The sequence below is a fragment of the Mustela lutreola genome, chromosome 15 (genome assembly GCF_030435805.1).
Source record: "Mustela lutreola isolate mMusLut2 chromosome 15, mMusLut2.pri, whole genome shotgun sequence".
Lineage (NCBI taxonomy): Eukaryota > Metazoa > Chordata > Mammalia > Carnivora > Mustelidae > Mustela > Mustela lutreola.
In genome coordinates this window covers 34,047,680-34,073,941 of record NC_081304.1, presented here as the reverse complement: position 1 = coordinate 34,073,941, position 26,262 = coordinate 34,047,680, and the positions used below count along the sequence as shown (strand labels likewise).

Below are 26,262 nucleotides of genomic sequence, written 5' to 3'. Positions count from 1 at the left end.
TGTATATGTTAGCTATGTATAGTCCTTTTCTCCCTCAGCAGGCCTAGCACTTCCCCTGCTGGATTTTGTTGCCTTGATTCTAGTTATTGGTTTTTTGCCAGGAGAAGAAATGGGAATAGACCCTATGGAGGGCACAAATTGTACTGCAAAGAGAATCCCCAAGAATCTTCAAGAAGGAGGAGGATGCTATCCTTTAACAGAGAGAAATTAGCTACTTCTGTAGGCTCAGAGGATTCAGAGGAATTTTTAATGCATTAGTCCAAAGGATTTTGAATTCATTTATCCAGACATCCTCATCCCAAAATCTCAGGGTCCCACTCCTTACCAATCCTTGTCCTGACTTTGTATAGTAGATCTGACATGACAGATAGTCCAGTTTCCTTTGGAAGTCTGCTATTTCTAAAATAATAATTAAGTCCTGTTTCTGCACCTCAGCCTTTTCTGCCTCCAGCTATAGGCAATGAGAATGTCTTTGTAGGCTGCCAAGGAGGGTCTCTGGTTTCACACTTCACCTTATGCAGGTGATTAATGATCTCACCCTTTCATTGTTTTTCTTTAATGCATTAATAGCTGTAAGAAATGGCCATCCAATTCCAAAATTCCTTTTTTTTTTTTTAATATTTTATTTGACAGAGAGAGACACAGCAAGATAGAGAACACAAACAGGGGGAGTGGGAGAGGGATAAACAGGCTTCATGCAGAGCAGAGAGCCTGAGGTGGGGCTCAATTCCAGGAACCTGGGATCATGACCTGAGTTGAAGGCAGACACTTAATGACAGAGCTACCCAGGTGACACTCCAAAATTCTTCTATAATTATGTCCCTTGAAGCCCTCACATGATCTCCATTGCATCTCTTCCTGCCAGTCTACTATCCCAGATCCCCACTGGTGGAGTTTTAACAATTACACCACAACCATTTGCCAAGGGTCAACACCTATACCAGTAATCAGGTCTTCACTGTAAACTGGCTGTTTGAAGCAGCTGCAAAATCCTATTTTAGTGTCTGCTTCTCATGATATCTCCCAGTACCAAGTGTCATAAATTAAGTTCTCTGGGAATCAGACTCAAGACTCTGAGATGTACATGCAAGCATTTTATTTGGGAGTGCTATAAGGTTAGCGCTGCCAGATAAAACACATGATGCCCAGTTGTGTTTGAATTTCAGATAAACAACAAATAATGCAATGTTTGGGACAAGCTTATATTAAAAATTGTTCTTGTTTATCTCAAATTCAAATTTAACTGGGTGTTCTGTGCTTATATTTGCTAAATCTGGCAACTCTATCTAGGGAACAACACCTATGAGAGGTGAAGAAGGCGGCTTGTGAAGGGGGAGAAGTTGAACTATGAAGCTGTTGCAAGAAAGACTTCAGCTGACTCCATAGAGTGGCCCCTAAGGGCTCTCTGCTTTGAAGAAGGAGGGCAAAACTTTATTTCTTCACATCAGCCAACCATTAGATGCAGGTTGCCCGATGGCAGTGGTCATGATCTTGGAAGAGGTAGAGTCTTGATATTTGCTATTCTCTCTGCCTGGAGCATTGTCCCACTCCCTCCAAATATCTGCCTACATGGCTTGATCTCTCCCTTCCTGTCTTTATTCAAATGATACCTTCTCAGTAAACCCTTCCTGTATTTTATTTATTTATTTTATTTTTATATTTTTATTTTATTTTTAATTTATTTCATTTTATTATTTATTATTTTTTACTTATTTTTATTTTATTTATTTTAGTATTTATTTAATACTAAAACACACTGCCTCCACTGGTAGTACTCCCTGTTCCCCCTCTCCAGCCTTGTTTTTATTAATAGATATACCATCATCGTGTATACTCCCTATTTTATGTATTTCTTTATGATTTGCCTCTGTCTCTAGTATGTAAGCTCATGATTGCTTATTCATGAGGAATTTTTGTCTGCTTTGTGCACTGCTATAACCCCAGGGCCTAAAACAGACCAACATATAGTAGGCCCTCATTAAATATGTGAGGAAATGCAAGACTCACAGAGAGAGAGAGGGTGAGAGGGACAGAGGATAGAAAAAGATGGGGATGGAGAGAGGAAGAAAAGAGGAAAGGATGAAAGAAGGAAAGAGGGAGAGGAGGAGAGATTGATTTTAATGATTTGGCTCATGTAACTGTAGGGGCTCACAAATCTGAAATTTATAGGACAGGATGGCAGGGTGGAAAATCATGTAAGAGCTGATGTTGTAGCCCTGAGTCCAAATTCCAAAAGTTGAAAACTTAGACAGGGGTTTCTATCTTGTAGTCTTAAGGAGAAATCCTTCTCCAAGAAACCTCAGCTTTGTGGCACCTGCCTGGCTCAGCTGGTAGAGTATGCAATTCTTTTTTTTTTTTTTTTTTTTGTAAGAGTATGCAATTCTTTATCTCAAGGTCATGAGTTCAAGCCTCATGTTGGGTTGGAGCTTTCTTTAAAAAGCATAAGGAAAAGAAGAAGAAACTTCAGTCTTTGCTGTTAAGAACTTCAATTCAGGGGCCTGGGTGGCTCAGTGGGTTAAGCCTCTGCCTTCTGCTCAGGTCATGATCCCAGAGTCCTGGGATCAAGCCCCGCATTGGGCTCTCTGCTCAGCAGGGAACTTGCTTCCCCCTCTCTCTCTGCCTGCCTCTCTGCCTATTTGTGATCTTTCTCTCTGTCAAATAAATAAATAAAATATTTTAAAAAAATAAAATAAAAAGAACTTCAATTCTTTAGATGAGGACCACACACATTTAGAGAATAATCTGACTTAAAGTCTACTAATAATAGACACTAATCACATCTAAAAAATACCTTCACAGCAACATCGACACTGGCGTTTGACCAAACAACTGGGTACCATAGCCTAACCAACTGACACATAAAATTAACCATCACAGCACGAAAAAGAAAAAGAAATAATTGAAAGATACACAATCCCTCTTCTTGAGGAGTGGTAGGAAAGATAGGTAAAAAATACAGAAGACTGAGGTAAATGCTATATTACAGAGGCACAGAGAAAATTCTGTGGAAGGGTAGAATTTTTGGTGGGAACCAGCTGGAAAGACATCATGAGGAAGTGATCCTTGAATCTGGCAGGATACACAGAATTTTGATAAAAGGAAGGGGCATTTCAGGCTAAGAGGCCTGAAAATGCTTGCCAAATGCCTAACAATGTTTGGTAAATTGCCATGAGTCTTCAGGAAGTCAATCCTTACCTTAGCATAGCATCCACCTCCTCTACCTTCAATTCAGTGCTAATATTATGCTGTCTTAATTTCTTCATTATATTTGTTTTTGCAATTTTAAGTCTTGTTTCCCTATTTCTGAGAGCAAGCAAGGACCACATATTTTCTTTTCTTATTCTTATTAATTATTCTTCATAATTCTCAGTTCACAGAAAGTACTTCAAATTGTATCTAATAAAATTACATGCCTAAGGTAGACTTGCCTGGACTTGCAGCGTAAGACCAGAAGTGGCCACTCTCTCTTCAGGACATCAGAAGCCTGGATATATAGTTTTTCCTGTGAATATATAAGCCACCCCACATCTTTCTAATAAATTTCTTTCTTCCTTATTTGGCCAGAGAACCCTAGGTAGTATAGTCTTGTCATTCAGACCCTATAATGAAACACCAATGTATACTTGGTAGCAGCTAAATGTATATAGAGACAAAGTGTCCAAGAAGAAATAAACAGCTTAATCTTAGCTTGTCAATTGAGGCATAGCATACAAAGTTATTCATTCATAAAGCATGTTTTTTGTTTTATATTACACAAATGATTGCATTGTGCTAGGTCTGGGGAGATACAAACATGAAAAATGTGTAGTCTTTGCTGGCAGAGGCCTGCAATCTAGAGGTAAAACAAAGATGTCCCAAATTTTTAAATTTTATTAATTACAGGGGCAGGCTTTTTATAGCCCATACCCATTCTGTTGCAAGCAGCAGCGACCAATTCACACTGGCTTAAGCAATAAAGGGAATTTATTTGCTCATACAACTAGAAGGATGCAGTAGACTGAGGTACTCAAAATTATTGGGCTCTCTCTCATACGTATACACACACAAATGCACACACATGCATCAAGGCACCTCTTAACACCACGTAAGTTTTTTGACCCAGAAAGAGGAGAGAACTTCTTTTTCCTCACTTCAATAAATGTAGATCCAGGGAAAGATTGGTTGGTCTGTTCTGGTCATATGCTCCCAACCCCCACCAATCTTCAAGGTCAAAGCAGTTGGGTGTTACAATCAGCAACATTGAGTATATGTTACTCCTGTCCAGAGTAATGGAGTACAGTGATTGGTGTCTACACCAGCGTTGCATGTTTAGAATGGAAATGAAAACAAGTAGTGGTGGATCCTGCTTCTGGTGTAATGGAAAGGGATTCTGGGCAGACAAAACAAATGTCCATTATGAGTGCCAGGAAAATGACTGAGAGCACTTGGGAGTTTAGAGCAAGGAGAGAAAGCTCATTTCTAGTGCACTCAGTGAAGAATTCCTGAAAAAGGAATCTTGGGGGACGCCTGGGTGGCTCAGTGAGTTAAAGCCTCTGCCTTCGGCTCAGGTCATGATCCCAGGGTCCTGGGATCGAGTCCCGCATCAGGCTCTCTGCTCAGCAGGGAGCCTGCTTCCTCCTCTCTCTGCCGGCCTCTCTGCCTCCTTATGATTTGTCTATCAAATAAATAAATAAATCTTTAAAAAAAAAAAAAAAAAAAAAAAGGAATCTTGGACCTAAACATTAAAAGACAGGATTTTAGGAGGTGGAGAAGGCAAGGAGGTTTAGGTAAAGAAGGGTCAAGAAAAAAAGGCATGCAAGAAAGCACAGGACTGGTTTGGGGTGTGTTTCCATTTGGTAGATTCCAGAAGGTTCAAATGGGAACTGAAGGAAAGAAGGGAGGAAGGAAGGAAGGGAGGAATAAAGTGGAAATAAAGTCTCATGAGTTGGGACCCGCCAGGAATCTGTTTATATGAGAAACTGAGCAGCCTCCCAGAAAAAAATTACACAAACTCTGCCTAATAACCACATCGTGAGGTATTAGTCTTGAAGGGGTGTCACCAGCTAGATAGACCCCAAGACCTGACCTTTACCCCCCACTTGCTTGTACCCACTGACCTTTGTCCCACGTTTTTCCTTAAGCTCTTCTATCCAGCTTATCTCTTAACTCAGGCAAAAGACCTGAGGCGCAAAGCAGCCCTTGATGGAAACTACACCTCAAGCAATAACAACTGGCCAGACAAAGAGTTGGAGAAGCAGGCTTCCCACTGAGCAGAGGCTCCAACCTGGAGCTTGATCCCAGGACCCCAGGGTCAAGACCCGAGCCAAAGGCAGCCGCTTAACAACTGAGCCACCCAGGCGCCCCATAACTGCTTATTTTTAACTAGATTTTTTTAATTGAAAAAGGAGGGCATGTATTCTAATAGTTCAAAGAGGTATTCAATAACAAACACTTCTCCTTCCCTTCCCAGTTCTTTAGTGTGAAAAGAAGTGATTTTGAGTTTGTCCTAGGGGCACACTGTTCACATCAGATCTTCCAGCCTAGCCCATGAGCCCACACTTAAGTGCCATTTGGACAGAGGGAGTTCAAAGTTAAAAGTGGAATCCTATGTTCCCTAAAATCTCTGAAATAATATGGGGGTGGGGGAACAAGATGGTCATAGAGACAGTTGTGGGTATCTCGGTATCAGAGTATAGCTCAAAGGACGAGAATGTATTCTGCCTACATGGGTAAGAACCCACAGGGCTATGACACTAGGAATTCTCCAGAGGTAGAGTGAAGCATTGACATATTCAAAGCTCCCAGCTCACCAGTGTCTTGAATGGTGCAGGTTCAGGCCTGAGGTTCTGAAGATACCAGCACCAAGAACTTTTAAGCAGGGATAACAGCTGGAACACCTGGGTGGTTCAGTTGTTAAGTGGATGCCTTCAGCTCAGATCATGATCCCAGGGTTCTGGGATCAAGCCCCAAATCAAGCCCCGCATCGAGCCCCTTATCGGGGTCCCTGCTCAGCGGGAAGTCTGCTTCTCCGTCCCCCACCCCCCGCTTGTGTTCCTTCTCTCCCTCTGTTAAATAATGGCTCAGTGGGTTAGGCCTCTGCCTTCAGCTTGGGTCATGGTCTCAAGATCCTGGGATCGAGCCCCGAAATCAGGCTTTCTGCTTAGTGGGGGGAGCCTGCTTCCCCCCCTCTCTCTGCCTGCCTCTCTGCCTACTTGCCAAATAGATAAATAAAAATCCTTTAAATAAATAAATAAATAATAAAATCTATGTTTAAAAAAGGGCAGGGAGCGCAGCAAAAGGAGGAACTATAAGAAAGCAACTCAGAATCGAGGTTTCTATAGAATTCCTCATCCTTAATGGTATATAGTGACATAAGAAGTTGTCCTCAAAGTGTGGTGACTGAGATCTTGGATTCTGGAGTTGGCCTTTCAGGGGTTTATCCTGGCACGGGCATTTACTTCCTACTGGTACCTACTCCACAGGAGTTATAAGGATTGGCTCATGTGAAACCGTGTAACCCAATGTCTGGTTCGTGGGAATTGTTCGTGTTTTCCCTTTCTCTGTCCCTCCCTCCCTTCCTTCTTTCTTTCTCACTTTCTTTTCTTGAACTGAGGTATAAGTGACATATAACATTATATTAGTTTTAGGTGCGCAACGTAATAATTTGACATCTGTATACATTGTGAAATGGTTCATCTTTATTGTTGTTATTCTTACAAAGGCATTCATGAGGATGAGGAGACCTCAGCAGATAGTCCTAGTGAAAGACAACAGAGCCAAGCAAAAGAAAAAAGAACCTCAGAAATAACACGGGCCTTTGCAGCAGTAAGGATGGGGCTGAACTATTAGAATGTTGTTTATTTTTGGGGAGGGGGGTCCTCTGTTTTTACTCCCTTGTCTGGTCTGTGGGAGACATGAGATTCAGGTCAGACAGGGAGTAAAGCTAGAATTCATAGTGGATTTTGAATGCATAGCTGAGAAGCTCAAAAGGTTATGATGAACAATTGAAGAAAACTGTATTAAGATTAATCCCAGGGACACCTGGGTAGCTCAGTCGGTTAAGCATCTGTCTTCAGGTAGGTCATGATCCCAGAGTCCTGGATTGAGCCCAAGCTGGACTCCCTTTGCTCAGTGGGAAGCCTCCTTGTCCTTCTGCCTGTCTCTCTCTTTCTGACAAATAAATAAAATCTTTTAAAAAAGGATATATAAAAAAAAAGATTAATCCAGAATTCTATACAAATAAGTCAGAAAAGGGGAAGCTCCAAGAAAGAGAGACCAATTAAAAGATTATTACCAGAGACTGTGGGAGACAACATAAAGAGCTGAAATAGAATAGGAGCATTAAGAATGGAAATGAAGGGACAGATGTGAAAGAGACACTTGACGACAGAACTATCCCAGGATATATAAAGCATCTGCTTGCCCAAGTCTTCAACATGTTCCAGTCCAAATCCTAGAGTTTTAAAAACTATGTAAACCAGAACTTTGCTATATGTAATCCAATAATCTATTAGATTTCTTCTCATTGTATATACTGTTTTAAATAAGTAAATTTTTTTTCCAGACCAAACTTCTAATTATTTTATTGAATACCACATTAAAAGATGATGCTCTAACAGAGATAACTGATTTTCTTTTCTCAGATAATTTTACACTTGCAGATTTTAAACTTTTACCATCTGCTGACCCATTATAAATAAAATAAATTATTAATAAAGTTTATAGTAAGCTGCAGAAATGATATTTAACAAAACATCATTATTTCTGTACTGTTGCTAACTAATGTCCATTTTTAACATCAGTGGTTTATTTCATTTCACATTGCCTTAAAATGTTTATTCTCCATTGTTTAAAAAAAAAAGAAACAACAGGTCCCCAGTGAAGTCACTTGCACCCGGGATAGCAAAATGAGATTTTAACTGAAGTTTCAACCTCTTAGGAGCATGACCTTTAATCAATTTAGAATTTCCTGATCAATGTTAGTGAGGCAATCTGCATGATAGATTCCTGCCATTCCCTCCAAGAAAGGTGATCTTGCCTGAAGCAATCCACTCTATAAAAACCTTCTGTTTTTTACAGCTTCTAGGAGCTCCTTGCTACTTGCTAGATGCTGCCTGGTTTATGAATCATTTAATAAAGCCAATTGGATTTTCAAATTTATTCGATGAATTTCGCCTTTTAAAAAAAATGATTTTTAACAGATTTGGTGGCAGCAGCAGGACCAACGGAGATTTCCAATGGTTTGGGGAACAATGAGAAACACAGGTGCGCTGCAAACGTTTTGAGTTGTCTTTCTTGCCATTTCTGAAAGCCATGGGCATTTCCTCTTGATTCTAAGCTTGCTCTCTACCATTGAGCTCCTGATCGAATTAGTTTTTCAGTCTGTAATTCCCAACTGGTATAACTTCCCAGCCCCTGATTCTGTCCTAAGATCCACATGAGAACTATTAGTAGCAATTCACAGTTCCTTATGTATGTGGAGCCCCTGTCTGCAGTCCCTGTTTGTTGATATTTCTCATTTGCAGGTTCAATCCTTACCCCAGTCCAAGGTTCCACAATAGGAAGTGTTGGAGGTGTGCATAGTAACATCTAAATTGCATGCCTTGGCATCCTTCTCCAGATTCTATTCTGGGAACTGTTCTTGGCACCTGCAGTTCTCCATTTGTTTGGAATCAGCCTGCTGATCCTCTGGGGTCTGCTGTTTTAGTCCTTTTCCCAGTCTCTAGCTCACTGGTTAATGCTGGTATATTAAGGTGCACATGTTTACTTGGCTCATTTTGTGTAACTAGAGTCTATTGCTAATGGGAATCTAGAAGCTGCCACAAAATTGGTGGGCATGGGTTGAGCATTTAAAAGTTGCCAGATCACTCACCACCTAATTTAAAGACTCCCATGTTAGGATAAGTTGATCACAAAATAAGTTAGATTGACAGTCACCTGCCAACCTCAAGAAAATTTCCATGCAACAAAGTACACTATAAAATACCATATAATTCTCAGTCACACAGCACATCCCTCTTAGGTAGTAATCTGGTTCCAGGAGACTCAAAAGCCTAGCTAAAAAGATGGGATCTTTAATTTCTAAAGAGTCAAACACACCATCTTTCAGGACAACTGTTTATTTTATATTTAAGAACTGTAGTCCCAAAAGCTGTAGATACATACAAAATGGCAAAATCTTATTAAAAAGAACCTAGAGTTACAATGGCCATAATAAGGAACATTCCAATTAGACAAGATCATTTAAAAAGTGCACTTTAAAGCAAAGATTCCCAAATCAAACCAACAGAATGGAATACCTATTTTAATTGGCATGCAGAAAACTTTAAAAGGTTTAAAAATTCCATAATAGCTTCACTGAAAGTTTCATTGCAAAGGCTAATGAAAATTTAAAGATATAAAGGTTACTTAAAACAAGACTATAAGACTAGGTAACTCCTACTGCTCCCTCTATCCTCCTTTACTTGGGTACTCTGAATTGTTTTTCTGCTTTGACAATAACTATATGACTGTAAAAAAAAAAAGGGGGCACCAAGATAAAGGCCTTACAGACACCCCTATATTTACCTTCAAATGGCCCTCCCAGAGTTGGCAGAACTCTGCAAGATTTTCTTGCAAACTGCTATGTTTTACCTTAAACAACTATTAAATATAAACTAAAATTATGGGGCGCCTGGGTGGCTCAGTGGGTTAAGCCTCTGCCTTCCCAGGGTCCTGGAATCGAGCCCCGCATCAGGCTCTCTTCTCAGTGGGGAGCCTGCTTCCTCCTCTCTCTGTCTGCCTCTCTGCCTACTTGTGATCTCTGTCTGTCAAATAAATAAATAAAATCTTAAAAACATATATATATATATATATATAAAGTAAAATTAAAATTAATGAAAAGGTCTCCCAAATTCTGGTAGACACCAGAGCCTGCAGAGGGAATCCTGGGAAAACCGGTAGAAGCCAGCAAAGATTGGGAATTCTTTTCAGAATCAGCTCTCCCTAATCTCTGGAGTGTCTAGTTGAGAAAGGAAAATAAAATTTCATGTCATCCTTTCCTTTCCAAATCCAGACCCATTTGTTATTGATCCTTTTTCTCTCAAGGATAGTTATTGCCTTCTTGCTTCTCTCATTTTGTAGCCTAAGAACTTGGCCTAGCTTTATTACTGCATGGGACATGCAGGTGGTTGATTCTTTCCTTTGGCTATCTTTGGGAGTGACTCCAGATCATGTAGAGATAATATCATTCGTACCTCAAGGACGCCCCTTGGGTTCATAAGGTTCTTTAATATTGCCAGGAATATTTACTGTTTGTTCTGGCTGGAACCTGAAAAATATTTGGAAGGATTTAATAACTCTGTGATCATACATTTGGCCAAACTGGAAGCTACTCAGAGCCTCATAGGAATTCTTTCAGGCCTTCTCTCCTAATCTAAATGTACCCAGGGGAAGAGAACACATTCCAACATAGATGGACGGATATATGTCAGTCCTTGGATATGCAACTAACCTAGCCTATTTATTTCAAAAGACTTTAAGTATTGAATTCTGACCTTAAAAGAATAAAAGTCCTTTTAGAAGGAGCTACATTCTTTCCTTGTGCCTTGAGTTGTAAATGTTTTACCCAGTCTTCTCTGGCAATTTTTACCTGGACCATGTCTTTAAAATAGCAACGTAATGGGGTACCTGGGTGGCTTAGTTGGTTAAGCATCTGTCTTTGGCTCAGATCATGATCCCAGGATTCTGGGATGAAGCCCTGCATAGGGCTCCGTGTGCTCAGCAGTGAGTCTGTTTCCCCCTCTCACTCCCCCTCAACCTGCTTGTTCTCTCTCTCTCAAATAAATAGTATTTTTTTAAGATTTTATTTATTTATTTGACAGAGATCACAAGTAGGCAGTGAGGGAGGCAGAGAGAGAGAGGAGGAAGCAGGATCCCCAATGAGCAGAGAACCCAATGTAGGGCTCAGTCCCAGGACCTTGGGATCATGACCTGAGCCGAAGGCAGAGGCTTTAACCTATTGAGCCACCCAAGTGCCCCTCAAATAAATAGAGTCTTAAAAAAAAAAAAATCAACCTACCAACTTAAGGGAGACATTTATTAACACAGGAAAAACAAAATGGGGAACATTATTTGAAACTTAGGTGAACTTTTTAAAAAAGATTTTATTTATTTATTTATTTTTTATTTATTTGTCAGAGAGAATGAGAGCAGGAGCACAAGCAGGCAGAAGCAGAGAGAGAAGCAGTCTCCCTGCTGAGCAAGGAGCCCTATGCGGGACTCATCCCAGGATGCTGGGATCATGACCCGAGCCAAAGGCAGTGGTTTAACTGACTGAGCCACCCAGGTGTCCCACAACTTAGGTGAATTAGGAAAAAAAAAAAAAAAAAAAAAAAAAACAACTTAAATGTCTTCTCCACAAATACCCTCATGGTTAAAATTTTAGAATGGAATCTATGTGATCTCTGTGTCTGCCTGTATGTTCCTGTGTGTCTATATTTATATGTCATAAATGCATGGTATTTCCTATTTCTGAATGGTATTGCCAAAATTAACTTGTAAAAGAGGTCTATTTAATTGCTTGAAAGAAAATTAAGCCCTTATATAAATTAAATTCTCAGAAATGTAATAAAAACTAACCCAAATAAATTTCAAGGAAAATATTCTTTGTTAGAGCTAGTTTCAGATTGTTGTTTTAATTAAAAAGGCATATCTTTAGGTTCATCCGCACTAAATATAATATTTTTATTCTACCTGGGTTTACTAATCAAATAAGTTCATGTTATCTCTTACAAAATTTGACACCAAGAAAAATAGCTTGGTGTGATGGTTGACTTTGTCTACTATTATGAAGCTTGTGTAGGTCATCTAAACATAATTTTTAAGAACAAGTCAATTACATAGATATAACTAGGATAAAAAGTTTTTAGGTAAACTCTTAAAATAGTTTCCCCCAATTTTTTTGGTAACCCAAAACCTTTTTGCTAAGTTAAATTAAATGATGGCTAGTCATTGGATTTCTAGATCATTTCCAAATAAGATAAAATACTACAACACTGGGGCATCTGGGTGGCTCAGTGGGTTAAGCCTGTGCCTTCAGCTCAGGTAATGGTCTCAGGGTCCTTGGGATTGAGACCCACATGGGTCTCTCTGCTCAGCAGGGAGCCTGCTTCCCCCTCTCCCTCTGCCTGCTTCTGTGCCTACCTGTGCGCTCTCTCTCTCTCTCTCTGTCAAATAAATAAATAAAAATTTTTTTAAAAAATACTGTAACATTAATTACTGAACATAGGTTTATCCACTTCTGGCTTCCTTTTACAGAGAAACTAAAATATATATGGGTATATTAATAAGCATGTTTTGTGCCACACTGAAAAATTCACTATGAGAAAGCATATGTTTTAGAAATTATAAAATATATTTATAAATTTGCCAAGCCACACAATGCTAATGTTAAAGACAGTTCATAATTGTTTGCTTTTTTATTTTCACTAAAAATTAGGGTTTTTAGGGATGCCTGGGTGGCTCAGTTGGTTAAGCGGCTGCCTTCGGCTCAGGTCATGATCCCAGCATTCTGGGATCCAGTCCCACAATGGGCTCCTTGCTCGGCGGGGAGCCTGCTTCTCCCTCTGCCTCTAGCCTGCCACTCTGTCTGCCTGTGCTTGCGCTCTGTATCTCTCTCTCTCTCTCTAACAAATAAATAAAAATCTTTTAAAATATTTTTTTTAAATTAGGGTTTTTAAAGGTTAAAAATACAAATATATGTAATTAAAGCTACTAGAAATGATAAGGGAAACATGTCTGTATATAAGAAAAGTAGGGGAGGTGCCCTGGGTGGCTCAGTCATTAGGTGTCTCCCTTCGGCTCGGTCACGATCCCAGTGTCCTGAGGTCAAGCCCCATATTGGGCTCCCTGCTCAGCAGGGAGGCTGCTTCTCCTTCTCCAGCTCCCCTGTGCTTGTGTTCCCTCTCATTATCTCTCTGTGTCATACATGAATAAAATCTTAAAAAAAAAAAAAGTAGGATAAGAGAAATTATGAGGAGTAGAGATGCATTTTTTTTTTAGGGAAAAGAAAGTAATTTTGTCCTAAAGTGAAACTGGTTATTTCAGAATGATAAAGAGGAGATTTAAAAAAATATATTGAAAGTTGGGAAGAGAGAGAATCTAACCTTATGTGGTCAATCTGGCTAAAATTAAATGAATTTATTGAAAGGGTTATAAAATTAAGCTTTAAAATCCATAATGTACTTATGCCAAACAGGAGCTTAATTTTCTTTCATCTGCTAAAAACAAAATGTCTTCTTATACTTGGTCTGCTTTAGGAGACCAAGTACAGGAGATTATAAAAGGGTTTTCCTTACATTTTAAGTAATCTGATAAGAAAACAAAGATTTTGTGTCTTGCAAAAATAATTTCCTATGTTGTCTTTATCAGGTCTTCTGTTTAGTTAAGAAAGGTGAGTCTTCTCTATTAAAACAGTAAGTGGTTTTTGTTTGTTTGGTTGGGTTTTTTTTTACAACTATTAAAATTTCTGTGTTTGCCGGCAAAGTTTTAAACTGTGACTATGGTTAAATAGATAATGACGCATTATTTTACAGTTACCTATGATCCTATTTAACTAGGTGTTTCTGAAGCCTTTGGTATTTTTGACAAAACTTTCCAAAATCAAATTCTAAATGAAGTCTTTTTGACTTCAAACTAACTTTGAAATTTTTCAGAAGGTCCCTGGAACATCTTAAAAGATTTGTTCTGTCTCCTTTTTTTTTTTGTTTTTTTGTTCTGTCTTCTTATAAAAAAAGGAAATGTTAAACTTATTAGGCTTTTTGATAAGTTACATAGGAAGCACTATCAAATAAGAACTAAGTCTTCTTTATGTTGTATTTGCATAGGTATATGTTATAAGTGTTCTAGAAATGGTATGAAATTCCTAGAAATCTGATATGTCCTGGTATAATATTATCAGTCATAATTCTAGTTATTATTTTAAAACATTGCGTGTTAGAGAAATAACCAAATTTCCTTGTCAACTCCCTTATAATGAATTCTCAATAGAACTTTAACAATGGGTATTTTAAATCTTTGCTATTTATCGGGAGTTATTGTTCTACTCAGATGCTCTTGCAAAAGTATCCCTGCAATAGTGCTTCATCCTCAAAGATATTCATAGGAAGGACTCTTGGAGAAATAACATGTTTCCGATAACTTTAAGATCATATAACTGAAATGGGTATTTCAAAATGTAATAGAAAAAACTGGATTCAGAGGCACCTGGGTGGCTCAGTTGGTTAAGCATCTGTCTTTGGCTTGGGTCATGATCACAGGGTGCTGGACTTGAGCCCCAAGTCAGGCTCCCCACTCAGTGCTCCGCTTCTCCTTCTCCTCCCTGCTCATACTCTCTCTCTCGCTATCTCTGTCTGTCTCAAATAAATACATCTTTATTTAAAGAAAAAGAAAAAAACTGGATTCAGGGCACCTAGGTGGCTCAGTCAGTTAAGCGGCTGGCTCTTGGTCATGTTCTCAGGGTCCTGGGACCAAGCCCTGCATCGGGTTCTGTACTCAGTACACAGTCTGCTTGAGATTCTTTCCCCCTCACTGTCCCTCCCCTTCTGGTCCTCTCCCAGTTCATGTGTGCTCCCTCTCTCCCTCTCCCTCTCTCTGTCTCTCTCAAGTAAACAGATGAATAAAATCTTAAAAAAAAAAAAAGAAAAAGAAAAAGCTGGATTCAAGCAGAACAAGAGTTAATAACATCAGAGTGAATAAACTGAAGCTGATTATAATTTTCGATGACTTTTTGTCTGAAACATTTCTGATTCCTTAATGTTTTATTTTCCTAAATGTAAGGAAACATTTTATTTATTTGAGAGAGAGAGAGAAAGAGAGATAACATGCACAAGGCAGGGCAGAGGGAGAAGCAGACTCCCTATTAAGCAGGGATTGCAGGACCCTGAGATCATGACCTGAGCCAAAGACAATGCCATTCTGCCTGGTCTAACTATTCATTTTTCAAAGTGATGTGGCCAAGAACCATGGGCATCAAAGGAAAAATCCTATAACACTAACACTTCCAATTTTCTCCCACCCTTCTAATTTGGAATTACTAAGAATAAAGATTACCCCCTGGATCGCCTTGGAAGGGATTATACCAAGTCCTCCTCCCTGAACTTCAGGGGCTTGAGCCTTTAGGACATATCTCTCTGCTGAAGAAGCGTCACTGGACATCTGGTCCTGTACAAATGTTGGAAACCTCCAAATCAAATTGACTAGGAAGAGAAGTAGTTAACATTGAAGTAGAATTCTTCCTCCCAATATGCCAGATGAAGACTTCATACTTTTTTTTTTTTTTTTAAGATTTTATTTACTTATTTGACAGAGAGAGAGATCTCAAGTAGGCAGAGGCAGGCAGAGATGGGGGGGAAGCAATCTCCCTGCCGAGCAGAGAGCCCGATGCGGGGCTCGATCCCAGGACCCTGGGGTCATGACCTGAGCCGAAGGCAAAGGCTCCAGCCCACTGAGCCACCCAGGTGCCCCGAAGACTTCATATTTTAACTAAACATAAAACCCTTTCCTCTTCTTTTCCTTTCCTTTACTCTGGCATTGGCCTGAGTACACCACTATGTGTATCTCCAGGCTATTGCTAAGGGGGTGGAAGATAATCTCTAGAATTAGAATAATGCTCAGCAGGAAACCTGCTTCCTCCTCTCTCTCTCTCTCTCTCTCTCTCTCTCTCTGCCTACATGTGATCTCTGTCAAATAAATGAATTTTTTTAAAAATCTTGAAAAAAAAAAAGGATAGGATCTATCATGGAGTATTCATGATTCAAAATTAGCTTCCTTTGATAGATCTCTACTTCCCTAATCAGGAATAAATGTAAATAAGAATATGATCAGGAACCTTTCCTTAATTCTTGAAAATATTTCAGAATCCACTGCTAGGACCATCGCTGTCCAAAAAAAATCTTTAGACTCTCTGGTCCAAGTTGTACTCCGTAATAGGATAGCCCTTGATTATCATTTAGCTGAGCAAGGAGGTATCTGTGCTATGGTCAACACCACCTGTTGCACCTGGATTAACACTTCTGGGGAAGTTAAAGCTCAATTACACAAGACCACTGAGGAAGGCACTTGGCTTAAAAAGATGACTCCTTCAACATATCTTTGACTACTTTGATTTTGATTGGTTTGGGCTGGAAATATACTCCAGACATTGGGTATTATTCTGCTTATAGTAATCATAGTACTCTCCCCTGGTGCACTGTCTTCTCTTAAAAGCATGGATGCATGTTCATAGCTGTTAACCACCAAGCAAATGATCTCACTAAGACTGGCATGCCAGGGACACTTGGGTGGCTCATTCAGTTGAGTGGCTGGCTCTTGATTTCAGCTCAGGTCATGATCTCAGCACCTGGGATAGAGCTCTGAGACCAGAGTTGCGGGGGTGGGGGTGGGGGGTGGTCTGTGCTCAGCAGGGAGTCTGCTTGAAGATTTTCTTTCTGCCCCTCCCCCTGCTCACGTGTGTGCACATGCACATATGTGTATGCATGCACATGTGGACATGTGTGTGCTCTAAAATATATAAATAAATGTTAAGAAAGGAAACAAAAAAGATTGGTATGTCAGAAAAGGACTGAAGAAAATGACTAGCTAAAAATTGTGAACCTAAAGTTATAATTTATAAACACCACAGGGATTCCACAAAAAAACATGACCTGTGAATATCACACAGAGGATAAGTAAAAGCCACAAGAACTACAAAGCAATAGGTGATCATGGTGTAGATGCCTTCAGTTTTAATCACATCTCTCAATTAGGCTGAGAGTCTGATCAAAAAAAGGGAACTGTTTAAAAGAAGGCACAATAGGCCCAAAATGGAGTCACTTACCCCCATGACAGCAAAACAAGATTTAACTGCAGTTTTAACCTCCTCCAGGAATGTGACCTTTAACCAGTCAATCTGGAATTTCCTGATCAATACTAGTGAGGTAATATGCCTGACCAACCCCTGACCTTCCCTCAGAGAAAGGTGTCTTTACCTGAAACAACCCACTCTTTGTAAGAAAACTTCTTTTTCTGTCCCCATCTGTCTATGAAAACCTTACATTTTTGTACAGCAACTTGGAGCTGCTTTCTACTTGCTAGATGGGATGCTGACTGCTTCATAAATCATTGAATAAAGCAAATTAGACCTTCAAATTTACTCAGTTGAATTTTAACACCACATTAAGGGAAGAAAAATAAAAGAAAAAAATCAGCAGGAAAATAAATATGCCAAACAGACTTATCAACAAGTTATAACTCGAACACAGGATTTAAGAAAAATATATTGACATTAATAACTTTATTACTGCCATCACTTGCCCCTATCTTCCTGGAATTCAGAATTTGGACACTAAATTCAGAACGAAAAGTAATAGTAGAAATGTGCAAACCTAAGGCTACAATTTGTTCAGTTATCCAGGAATGAAACTCTTTAATACTATTATGTGACATTGTGATTTATAATGAGAAACACATATTTTATTTTCATCCCCATCCCTGACACAGGTCCCCTAAAACCCTTGGAATTTCCTAAGTGATAGGGGTGACAAAGGTGTTTTCATATTCTAATAAGCCCCTTTCAACCACACCTGAGTTCATGTTAATGAGGTGACCTTAGCAAAGCACCTAAGAATGGAGAATGGTTTGGGGGGGGATAGGGTTGGGGGGGTGGCGCATGGGGAACCAACCTTGTGACTGAGGGTTGGAACTTTTCATTTCCACCTCCCTGGCCTCCTAGGAGAAGAAAGGAGTTGGAGATTGACCATCACCAATGGCCAATGATTTAATGAATCATGCTGTTATAATGAGGCCTCCATTAAAAAACCAAAAACATGGGTTCAGAAAGTTTCTGGGTTGGTGAACACTAGGAGATTCAGGGAGAGTGGTTTACTCGGGGAGCATGGAAACTCTGTGCCCATCTCCCCATACCTTGCCCTATGCATCTCTTCCATCTAACTGTTCCTGAGTTACCTTCTTTTGTAATAAAGTGATAATCTAGTAAATAAGATGTTTCTGAGTTTTGTGAGCTGCTTCAGCAAGTTAATCAAACCCAAGGAGGAGGTTGTTGGAACCTCTGATCTATAGCTGATCAGAATGGATTTGAACTGAACATCCTTAGATACTTTGGTAACCAAACTAACTTCTCAGCTACCTTGACTGTACCACGGATATAATATACACAGTGGAGAGATAACAGGTGACCCACAAATATGCTGTTACTACCATCAGCATCATTGCAGCACATGGCAACTGACTTCCCAACAAGCCTTTTCTCTGAAGCAGGTGTTCTCTGGGGCCATAAAATAGCCTCACAATTTTTTTAGTTAAAAGGCGACTTTTATTGGGGTGCCTGGGTGGCTCAGTTGGTTAAGCAGCTGCCTTCGGCTCAGGTCATGATCCCAGCGTCCTGGGATCGAGTCCCACATCGGGCTCCTTGCTCAGCAGGGAGCCTGCTTCTCCCTCTCCCTCTGCCTCTGCCTGCCATTCTGTCTGCCTATGCTCACGCTCTCTCTCTCTCTCTGATAAATAAATAAAATCTTTAAAAAAAAAAGGGGGGGACTTTTATTAATTTATGAGTATTAACTTATGAAGAGGTAAGCTGAATGGCACAGTGGTTTAAAGCCAGACATCCCCACTTACATATAATAAAGAGCAGAATTTGAGGCATGACAGAAGTGGTTTTGAATCCTGACTCTGCCACATCCTAGGCCTTATCCCCTTAAGAAAATTACTTAAACCCCCCTCAAAATCAGGGTCCACAGCCCAAAATGAGAATACCTCATAAGGATAGGGATTCTTTAAAGACTAAATGAGGTAAGTCATGTCAAATACTGTGCACCATTTTTGCTAAAATGTTTACAGTATTATGTAACCATGTGGGCATGCAAGTTCTTTCTCTAGGATAAATGTGGTTATTTTTTTATTTTTTTAAGATTTTATTTATTTATTTGACAGACAGAGATTGCAAGTAGGCAGAGAAGCAGGCAGAGAGAAAGGGAGGAAGCAGGCTCCCTGCTGAGCAGAGAGCCAGATGTGGGGCTCGATCCCAGGATCTTGGGATCATGACCTGAGCCGAAGGCAGAGGCTTTAACCCACTGAGCCACCCAGGTGCCCGGATAAATGTGGTTATTAATGATGCTTTGCAAAAGAATATGTATATTTAGTACATGATAGAAGAAAAAATGGTAGGTCATATGGAAAAAATTAAGTTTGATTCCTACATCACTCCCTACCGCAAAATAAATTCCGGACATAAAAAGATACATTTTTGGGATGCCTGGGTGGCTCAGTCATTAAGCGTCTGCCTTCAGCTTGGGTCATGATCTCAGAGTCCTGGGATTGAATCCCACATCAGGCTCCCTGCTCAGTAGGGAGCCTGCCTCTCCCTCTGCCCTCCACCCTGCTTGTGTGCATTCTCTCTCTCTCTCAAATAAATAAATAAAATCTTAAAAAAAAAATAGATACATTTTTAAAAGGTAGTAGAGAAAAGTGTTTTAAGTCTTATTGAAATAGAGAATGCCTAAGTATGACACAAAACCCAGAAAATACCAAAAGTAAAATTGATAAATTCAACTATATAAAAAAATTTTAAATACTGTGCTTATATATAACAATACTGTATTGTGCACTTAAAATTTTATTATGAGGGTAGGTCTCGTAAATGTCCTTCCAACGATTTTTTTTAAACCTTCATAATTAAAAACAATTACAAGGGAAAAAATGAAAAATTGGGAATAACTTACAACACATCACAAAGACATAATTTCTTTAAAGAGCCCTAACAATTGAATAAAAAGAAAGACCAGCAATCTAGCAGAAAAAACATGAACAGACAATTCATTGGAAAAGAATTATAAATGGTACAAGAATTTGAAAAGATGTTCAAATGCTCTCATAATAAAAAAAATCCCCATTTAAACTACAATTGAGGGGCACCTGGATGGCTTAAGTCAATTAAGCATCTGACTCTTTTTTTTTTTTTTAAGATTTTATTTATTTATTTGAGAGTATGTGAGAGAAAGAGAGAGCATGCACAAGCAGGAGAAAGGGTAGAGGGAGAAGCAGACTCCCTACCAAGCACAGAGTCCGATGTGGGACTCGATCCCAGATCCCTGGAATCATGACTTGAGTGAAGGCAGTTGCTTACCTGACTGAGCCACCCAGGCACCCCAACATTTGACTCTTGATTTCAGTTGAGGTCATGCTCTTAGGGTCCTGAGATTGAGCCCCCACATCGGACTCTGTGCTTAGGGTGGACTCTGCCTTATTAAGATTCTCTTTCTCTCTCTCCCTCTGCCCCTCCCTGTGCTCATGCTCTCTTTCTCAAATAAATAAATAAATAAATAAACTACATTTGAGATACCACTTTTTACCTAGAAGATTGGTTTAAAAAAAAAAAAAGCAAACAAGTTGATTTCACACTATATTGGTGATATGAGATAATAAGCATTCTCATAAATTTCTGAAGATTATGAAAACTGATGTGACTCTAATGGGCCATTGTGAAATATCTAAGAAAATTACACATGCATAAATCCTTGAACCAACATCTACTTCTAGGAATTTGTCCTTTAAAGATACTTTTACTATATACATAACATACATATGTATACAGATATTCACTGCAGTATTATTTGTATTAATGAAACATTGGAGAATCTTTAAATAAACTGTGGTATATATGTATATTTTTAAAGAATTTGTTTATTTATTTGACAGACAGAGAGCCCAAGTAGGCAGAGAGGCAGGCAGAAGGAGAGAGGAGGAAGCAGGGTCCGGCTGAGCAGAGAGCCTGACGCAGGGCTCGATCCCAGGACCCTGAGATCATGACCTGAGCCAAAGGCAGAGGCTTTAACCCACTGAGCCACCCAGGCGCCCCATAAACTGTGGTATATTTTTGAAAACAGCATACTATCTAGCCACTACAAGAGAGAAGTCTCTACATATACAAATGTTCCTGTTACCTATTGCTGTGTAACAATGCACCCCCAAATTTAGTGACTAAAATATGTAAGTTTGGGCAATTGGAAAGGGCAGTTAGTAAAAAACTGGAGTAGGTAGCTGCTACTTCCAGTGTGAAAACAGCAATATAAAACTTGAGAGAACATGAAGAATCAGGGAAACATGAGACCAGCAAAGAACACAATAATCTTACAGTAACTGTCCCAACTACATGGGTATTTGTGATTTAGCCAATAAGGAATTCAAAATAGCTGTATAGGGTTTTTTTAAGATTTTATTTATTTATTTGTCAGAGAGAGAGAGAGCGCGCACAGGCAGGCAGAATGGCAGGCCGAGGCAGAGGGAGAAGCAGGCTCCCTGCCGAGCAAGGAGCCCTCTGTCAGACTCCATCCCAGGATGCTGGGATCATGACCTGAGCCGAAGGCAGCCACCTAACCCACTGAGCTACCCAGGTGTCCCTCAAAATAGCTATGTTTTGTTTGTTTAAGATTTTATTTATTTATTTGACAGAGAGAGCACAAGTAAGCAGGGTGGCAGGCAGAGGGAGAGAGAGAAGCAGGCTCTCTGCTGAGCAGGCAACCAACATAGGGCTCAGTCCCAGGACCCTGGAATCATGACCAGAGCTGAAGACAGCCGCTTAACCAACTGACCCACCCAGTACCCCACCCAGTCAAGTGCACACAGAACATTCTCCAGGGAGGGAAAAAAAGAACATTCTCTAGGATTGATTATGTGTTACAATACAAAACAAGTCTTAGCAAATTTAAGATTAAAGTCATACTAAGTGTCTTTTTTGACCACCATGGTATGAAACTAGAAATCAATAACAAGAGAAACATCGGAAAATTTACAAATATATGAAAATTAAATAAAACATTCCTGAATAACCAATGAGTCAAAAAGAAAAAAGAAAACTAATAATTATCTTAAAACAAATGAAAATGGAAACAAAACATACCCTAAAACATATGCAGCAAAAGCAGTAATAAAAGAAAAATGTATAACAATAAAGAAAACATCTCAAATAAACAACCTGATTTTACACCTTAAGGAACGACAAAAACAAACTAAGCCCAAAGTTAGCAGAAAAAAAAAAAAAAAAAAAGAAAGAAATGACAAAGATCATAGCAGAAATAAATTAAATAGAGACGAGAAAAACAATTTAAAAGATCAACAAACTGAAGAGGTACTTTTTGAAAATATAAACAAAATTGAAAAACTTTTACTAGACTAAAAAAAGAAGACTCAAATAAATAAAATCAGAAATGTAAGAGGAGATATAACTAATACCACAGAAAACCAGTGGGTAAGAGACTACCGCAAATAATTGTGCATCAATAAACTGGATAACCAAAAAGAAATGGATAAATTCTTCAAAATGTAAAACCTACCAAGACTGATCATAACTAAAAAATCTGAACAGACTCATAATGAGTAAGATGACTGAAGCAGTAATCAAAAATCTCCCAATAAGAAAAGCCCAGGACCAGATGGTCTCCCTGATAAATTCTACCAAACATTAAAGAAAAATTAGAGCCAATCCTCAAAACTCTTCCAAAAACTGAAGAGGTGGAAAGACTCCCAAACTCATTTTACAAGACCAGCACCACCCTTCTACAAAAGTCAGATAAGGACACCACACACGCAAAAAAGGAAATTATAGGCAAATATCCCTAATGAATATAGATGAAAAATTCTCAACAAAATATTGGCAAATATGAGAATTCACAGAATATTAAAAGGATTATACACCATGATCAAGAGGCTTTATCCCAGGGTTGTCAGGATGGTTCAACATAAGCGAATCAGTAAGTATGATTTCATTAGTAGAATGAAAGAAAAATTATATGATCACATCCATAGCTTTACAAAAAGTAACTGGCAAAATCCAATATCCTTTTATGATAAAATTTCTCAATAAATTGCATATAAAAGGAATGGATCTCAACATAATAAAGGCCATATAAGACAAGTTCACAGATAACATCATACTCAGCAGTGAATCACTGAAAGCTTTTCCTCTAAGATCAGAAACAGCAGAAATGTGCCCACTCTCACCATTTGTATTTAACATAGATAGTATTGGAAGTCCTACCCAAAATAGTGGTTGCCGGAGGCTTAGGAGGTGGGGGAAAACAAATGGGAAGGTGTTGATAAAAAGTACAAACTTTCAGTTATAAAATGTCCCGGGGATCTAATGTACAGCATGGTGATAATAGTTAATGATACTGCTGTATATACTTAAAAGTTGCCGAGAGTAGATCTTCAATATTCTAATCACAAAAAAGAAATGGTAATTATGTGAGGTGATGAAAGAGTTAACTACCCTAAGTCATATTCATTTCATAATATGTAAGTATATCAAATTAACAGGCTGTACACCTTAAACTTACACATGTTATAGGTTAATTACATCTCAATTAAGCTGGAAAAAATACAAGATTCTAAGACTGATACTGGATTTTGAAAGAATGCTAATAGCTTTTCAGTTGCTAAGAGGTTTTTTTTTATACACACACAAAATGCTGCTACTATTCTTAAGAAGTATTTTGAAGATCTAAAGACAGAACTTTAATTGTAGCTTTTATGCAATGTTGCCATTATTTTTCATGATGCTATTGCCAAAAAGTAGGATAGAGCATATGAGTACTATAAGCTGCCCATGAATCTGCTTGCAACAGAATTTAGAAGAAATGATAAATGTGTGCCACTTAAAGTAAAGGTATTGTGAAAGAAAACTGCAATGTTTTATGACAAAATGGATCCACCAAAATAGGAAAGATTTAAGTTAAATGGAAAAATAGCCTCTCTTAATTTGCCTTGATTCAGTAGTGCATATTTGCTGTTTTTTTTTATGGCTGTCCAGCATCCTTGCCTTCCTGCTTCCTATCAGTAGCTCAATCTTCCTATGGATAAAATTCCTTGTTTTGTGTTTTATTAATGGGTGGGCTATTTCTGGGACCTATATCCCACTGCTAAGGCTCTCTATGGAAACAGGACCAGACCTTTCCTCCAGCTGCCATTTGGTGCAACTCAGCAGCAGACACAGGGCCTCAAGCAACAAAATGCTCCTTGCCAGAATTTTGCATCTTGAGTGACTGAACCAAAGATGAGGGGCATCTGGGAATCAGGCTGCTCTCAGCAGCAGTAGTATGGTGCTAAAATTATATACCTCCATGTCTCCCCTGTATTCAGCCTTTTTTCAAAGCCTTCCAGCCTTCTGTCAATTTAGTGAGTCCTTACTGCCTACCTGTATTATTTTTTATTAAAGTACAGATTACATACAATGTTATATTAGTTTCACGTGTACAACATAGTGATCAGACAATTCTATACATTGAACTATGCTCACCTGTTACCATACAATGTTATTACAATATTATAAACTATATTCCCCAGGGTATACTTTTTATCTTCATGACTGACTATTTTAATTCCAGGATAATTAACATACAATGTTACATTAGTTTTGAGTGTACAATGTAGTAATTCAACAATTATAAACATTACTCAGTGCTCATCACAGTAAGTGTACTCTTAATCCCCTTCACTTATTTCATTCAACCACTTCCCCTCTGGTAACCATCAGTTTGTTCTCCAAGAAAATGATGTTTCTCTAACAAACCATTAGGAGTCTGTTTTTTGGTCTGCCTCTTTTTTTCATTTGTTTGCTTTGTTTCTTCAATTCCATATATGAGTGAAATAATATGTTATTTGTCTTTATCTGACTTATTTCATTTAGCACCATACCCTCTAGATCCATCTGTGTTGTTGCAAATGGCAAGATTTCATTCTCTTTTTTTTTTTTTTTTGATTTAATAAAATTTTATTTTCCAAAATGTACAGTTGGAGGATCTTGTTCATGCATCTTCACCAGCAGCTGGGGCATCTCCACCCTTGGTGTTTCTGGTGTAAATTACTTGAGCTCTGTGCTTTGAAACCAGTTTAATAAGTCCTTTACTAAGGAGCTCCTGAAGGGCTGCCCTGGCCAGGGAACCTCGAATCTTCAGTCTCTCAGAGACAACAGCTGGAGTTATAAGCTTATAGTTGGGAACTTCTTTACAGAGCTTGTCATATGTCGCTTTGTCAAACAAGACCAAATTATTCAGCTTGTCCCAAACTTTGCCTTTGGACCACTTCTTCTTTTTGGCCTTGCCCCCAGATTTGTTCACTGGGTCTTTGTCTTTTTTGGCCGATTTTCCGGCATCCTTCTTCTTCTTGTCATCCTTGGGCGGCATAGCGAAGCTGGGAGAGGAGCGTCCACCCCTGCAGCCTCACTAAGATGTCGGACAAAAAGCGATTTCATTCTCTTTTATGGCTGAGTAATATTCCGCTATATCTATCTATCTATCTACCTATCTATCTCACCTCTTTTTATTGATTAATCTATTGAGAGACATTTAGGCTGCTTCCATAACTTGGCCATTGTAATAAGGCTGTAATAAACATGTGGATGCATATATCTTTTTGAATAATGCTTTTTATTCTTTGGGTAAGTATCCAGTAGTGGAATTACTGGGTCATATGGTAAAATTTTTAATTTTTTGAGGAACCTCCACACTGTCTTCCAGTGTGGCTGCACTAGTTTGCATTCTCACCAATAGTTCATGAGGGTTCCTTTTTCTCCACAACCTCACCAACACTCGTTTCTTGTACTTTTTATTTTAGCTGTTCTGACAGGTGTGCTATGATATCTCATTATGGTATTGATTCGCATTCCCCTGATGATGAGTGATGTTGACCTTCTTTTCACCTGTTTGGCCATCTGTTGGTCTTTTTTGGAGAAATGTATGTTCATCTCTTCTGCCCATTTTAATTGGATTATTTTTTCTGTATTGAGTTCCGTAAGTATTTTGGATTATAACCCTTTATTATTTATGTCATTTGCAAACATCTTCTCCATCCAATAGGTTGTCTTTTTATTTTGTTGATTGTTTCCTTTGCTGTGCAGAAGCTTTTTATTTTGGTATAGCCCAACAGTTTATTTTTGCTTTTGTTTCTCTTGCCTTAGGAGATAGATCTAAAAAAATGTTGCTATGGCCAATATCAGAGAAATTACTGCCTGTGCTTTCTTCTACGATTTTAATGGTTTCAGGTCTCACATTTAGGTGTTTAATCCACTTTGAGTTTATTTTTGTGTATGGTGTAAGAAGGTGGTCCAGGTTCATTCTCTTGCATGTAGCCATCTGGTTGTCCTATCCCCATTTGTTGAAGAGACTTTTTCTCGTTGCATATTTTTTTTTTAAGATTTTACTTATTTACCTGACAGATAGAAATCACAAGTAGTGAGGAGGCAAGAATATGCAATGA

At 38.8% G+C, this 26,262-nt stretch overlaps 1 protein-coding gene and 1 long non-coding RNA gene across 3 annotated transcripts in view; both read right to left on the bottom strand.

Annotated features, from left to right (window-relative positions):
* LOC131816897 (uncharacterized) overlaps positions 1-26,262 on the bottom strand; it is a 174,196-nt gene that overhangs the window by 87,959 nt on the left and 59,975 nt on the right. The window lies entirely within an intron of this gene.
* Positions 24,739-25,262, bottom strand: LOC131816896 (small ribosomal subunit protein eS25-like). Its single transcript, XM_059150033.1, has one exon. It carries the CDS (start codon positions 25,188-25,190, stop codon positions 24,813-24,815), a length of 378 nt encoding a protein of 125 aa, XP_059006016.1. The 5' UTR covers positions 25,191-25,262; the 3' UTR covers positions 24,739-24,812.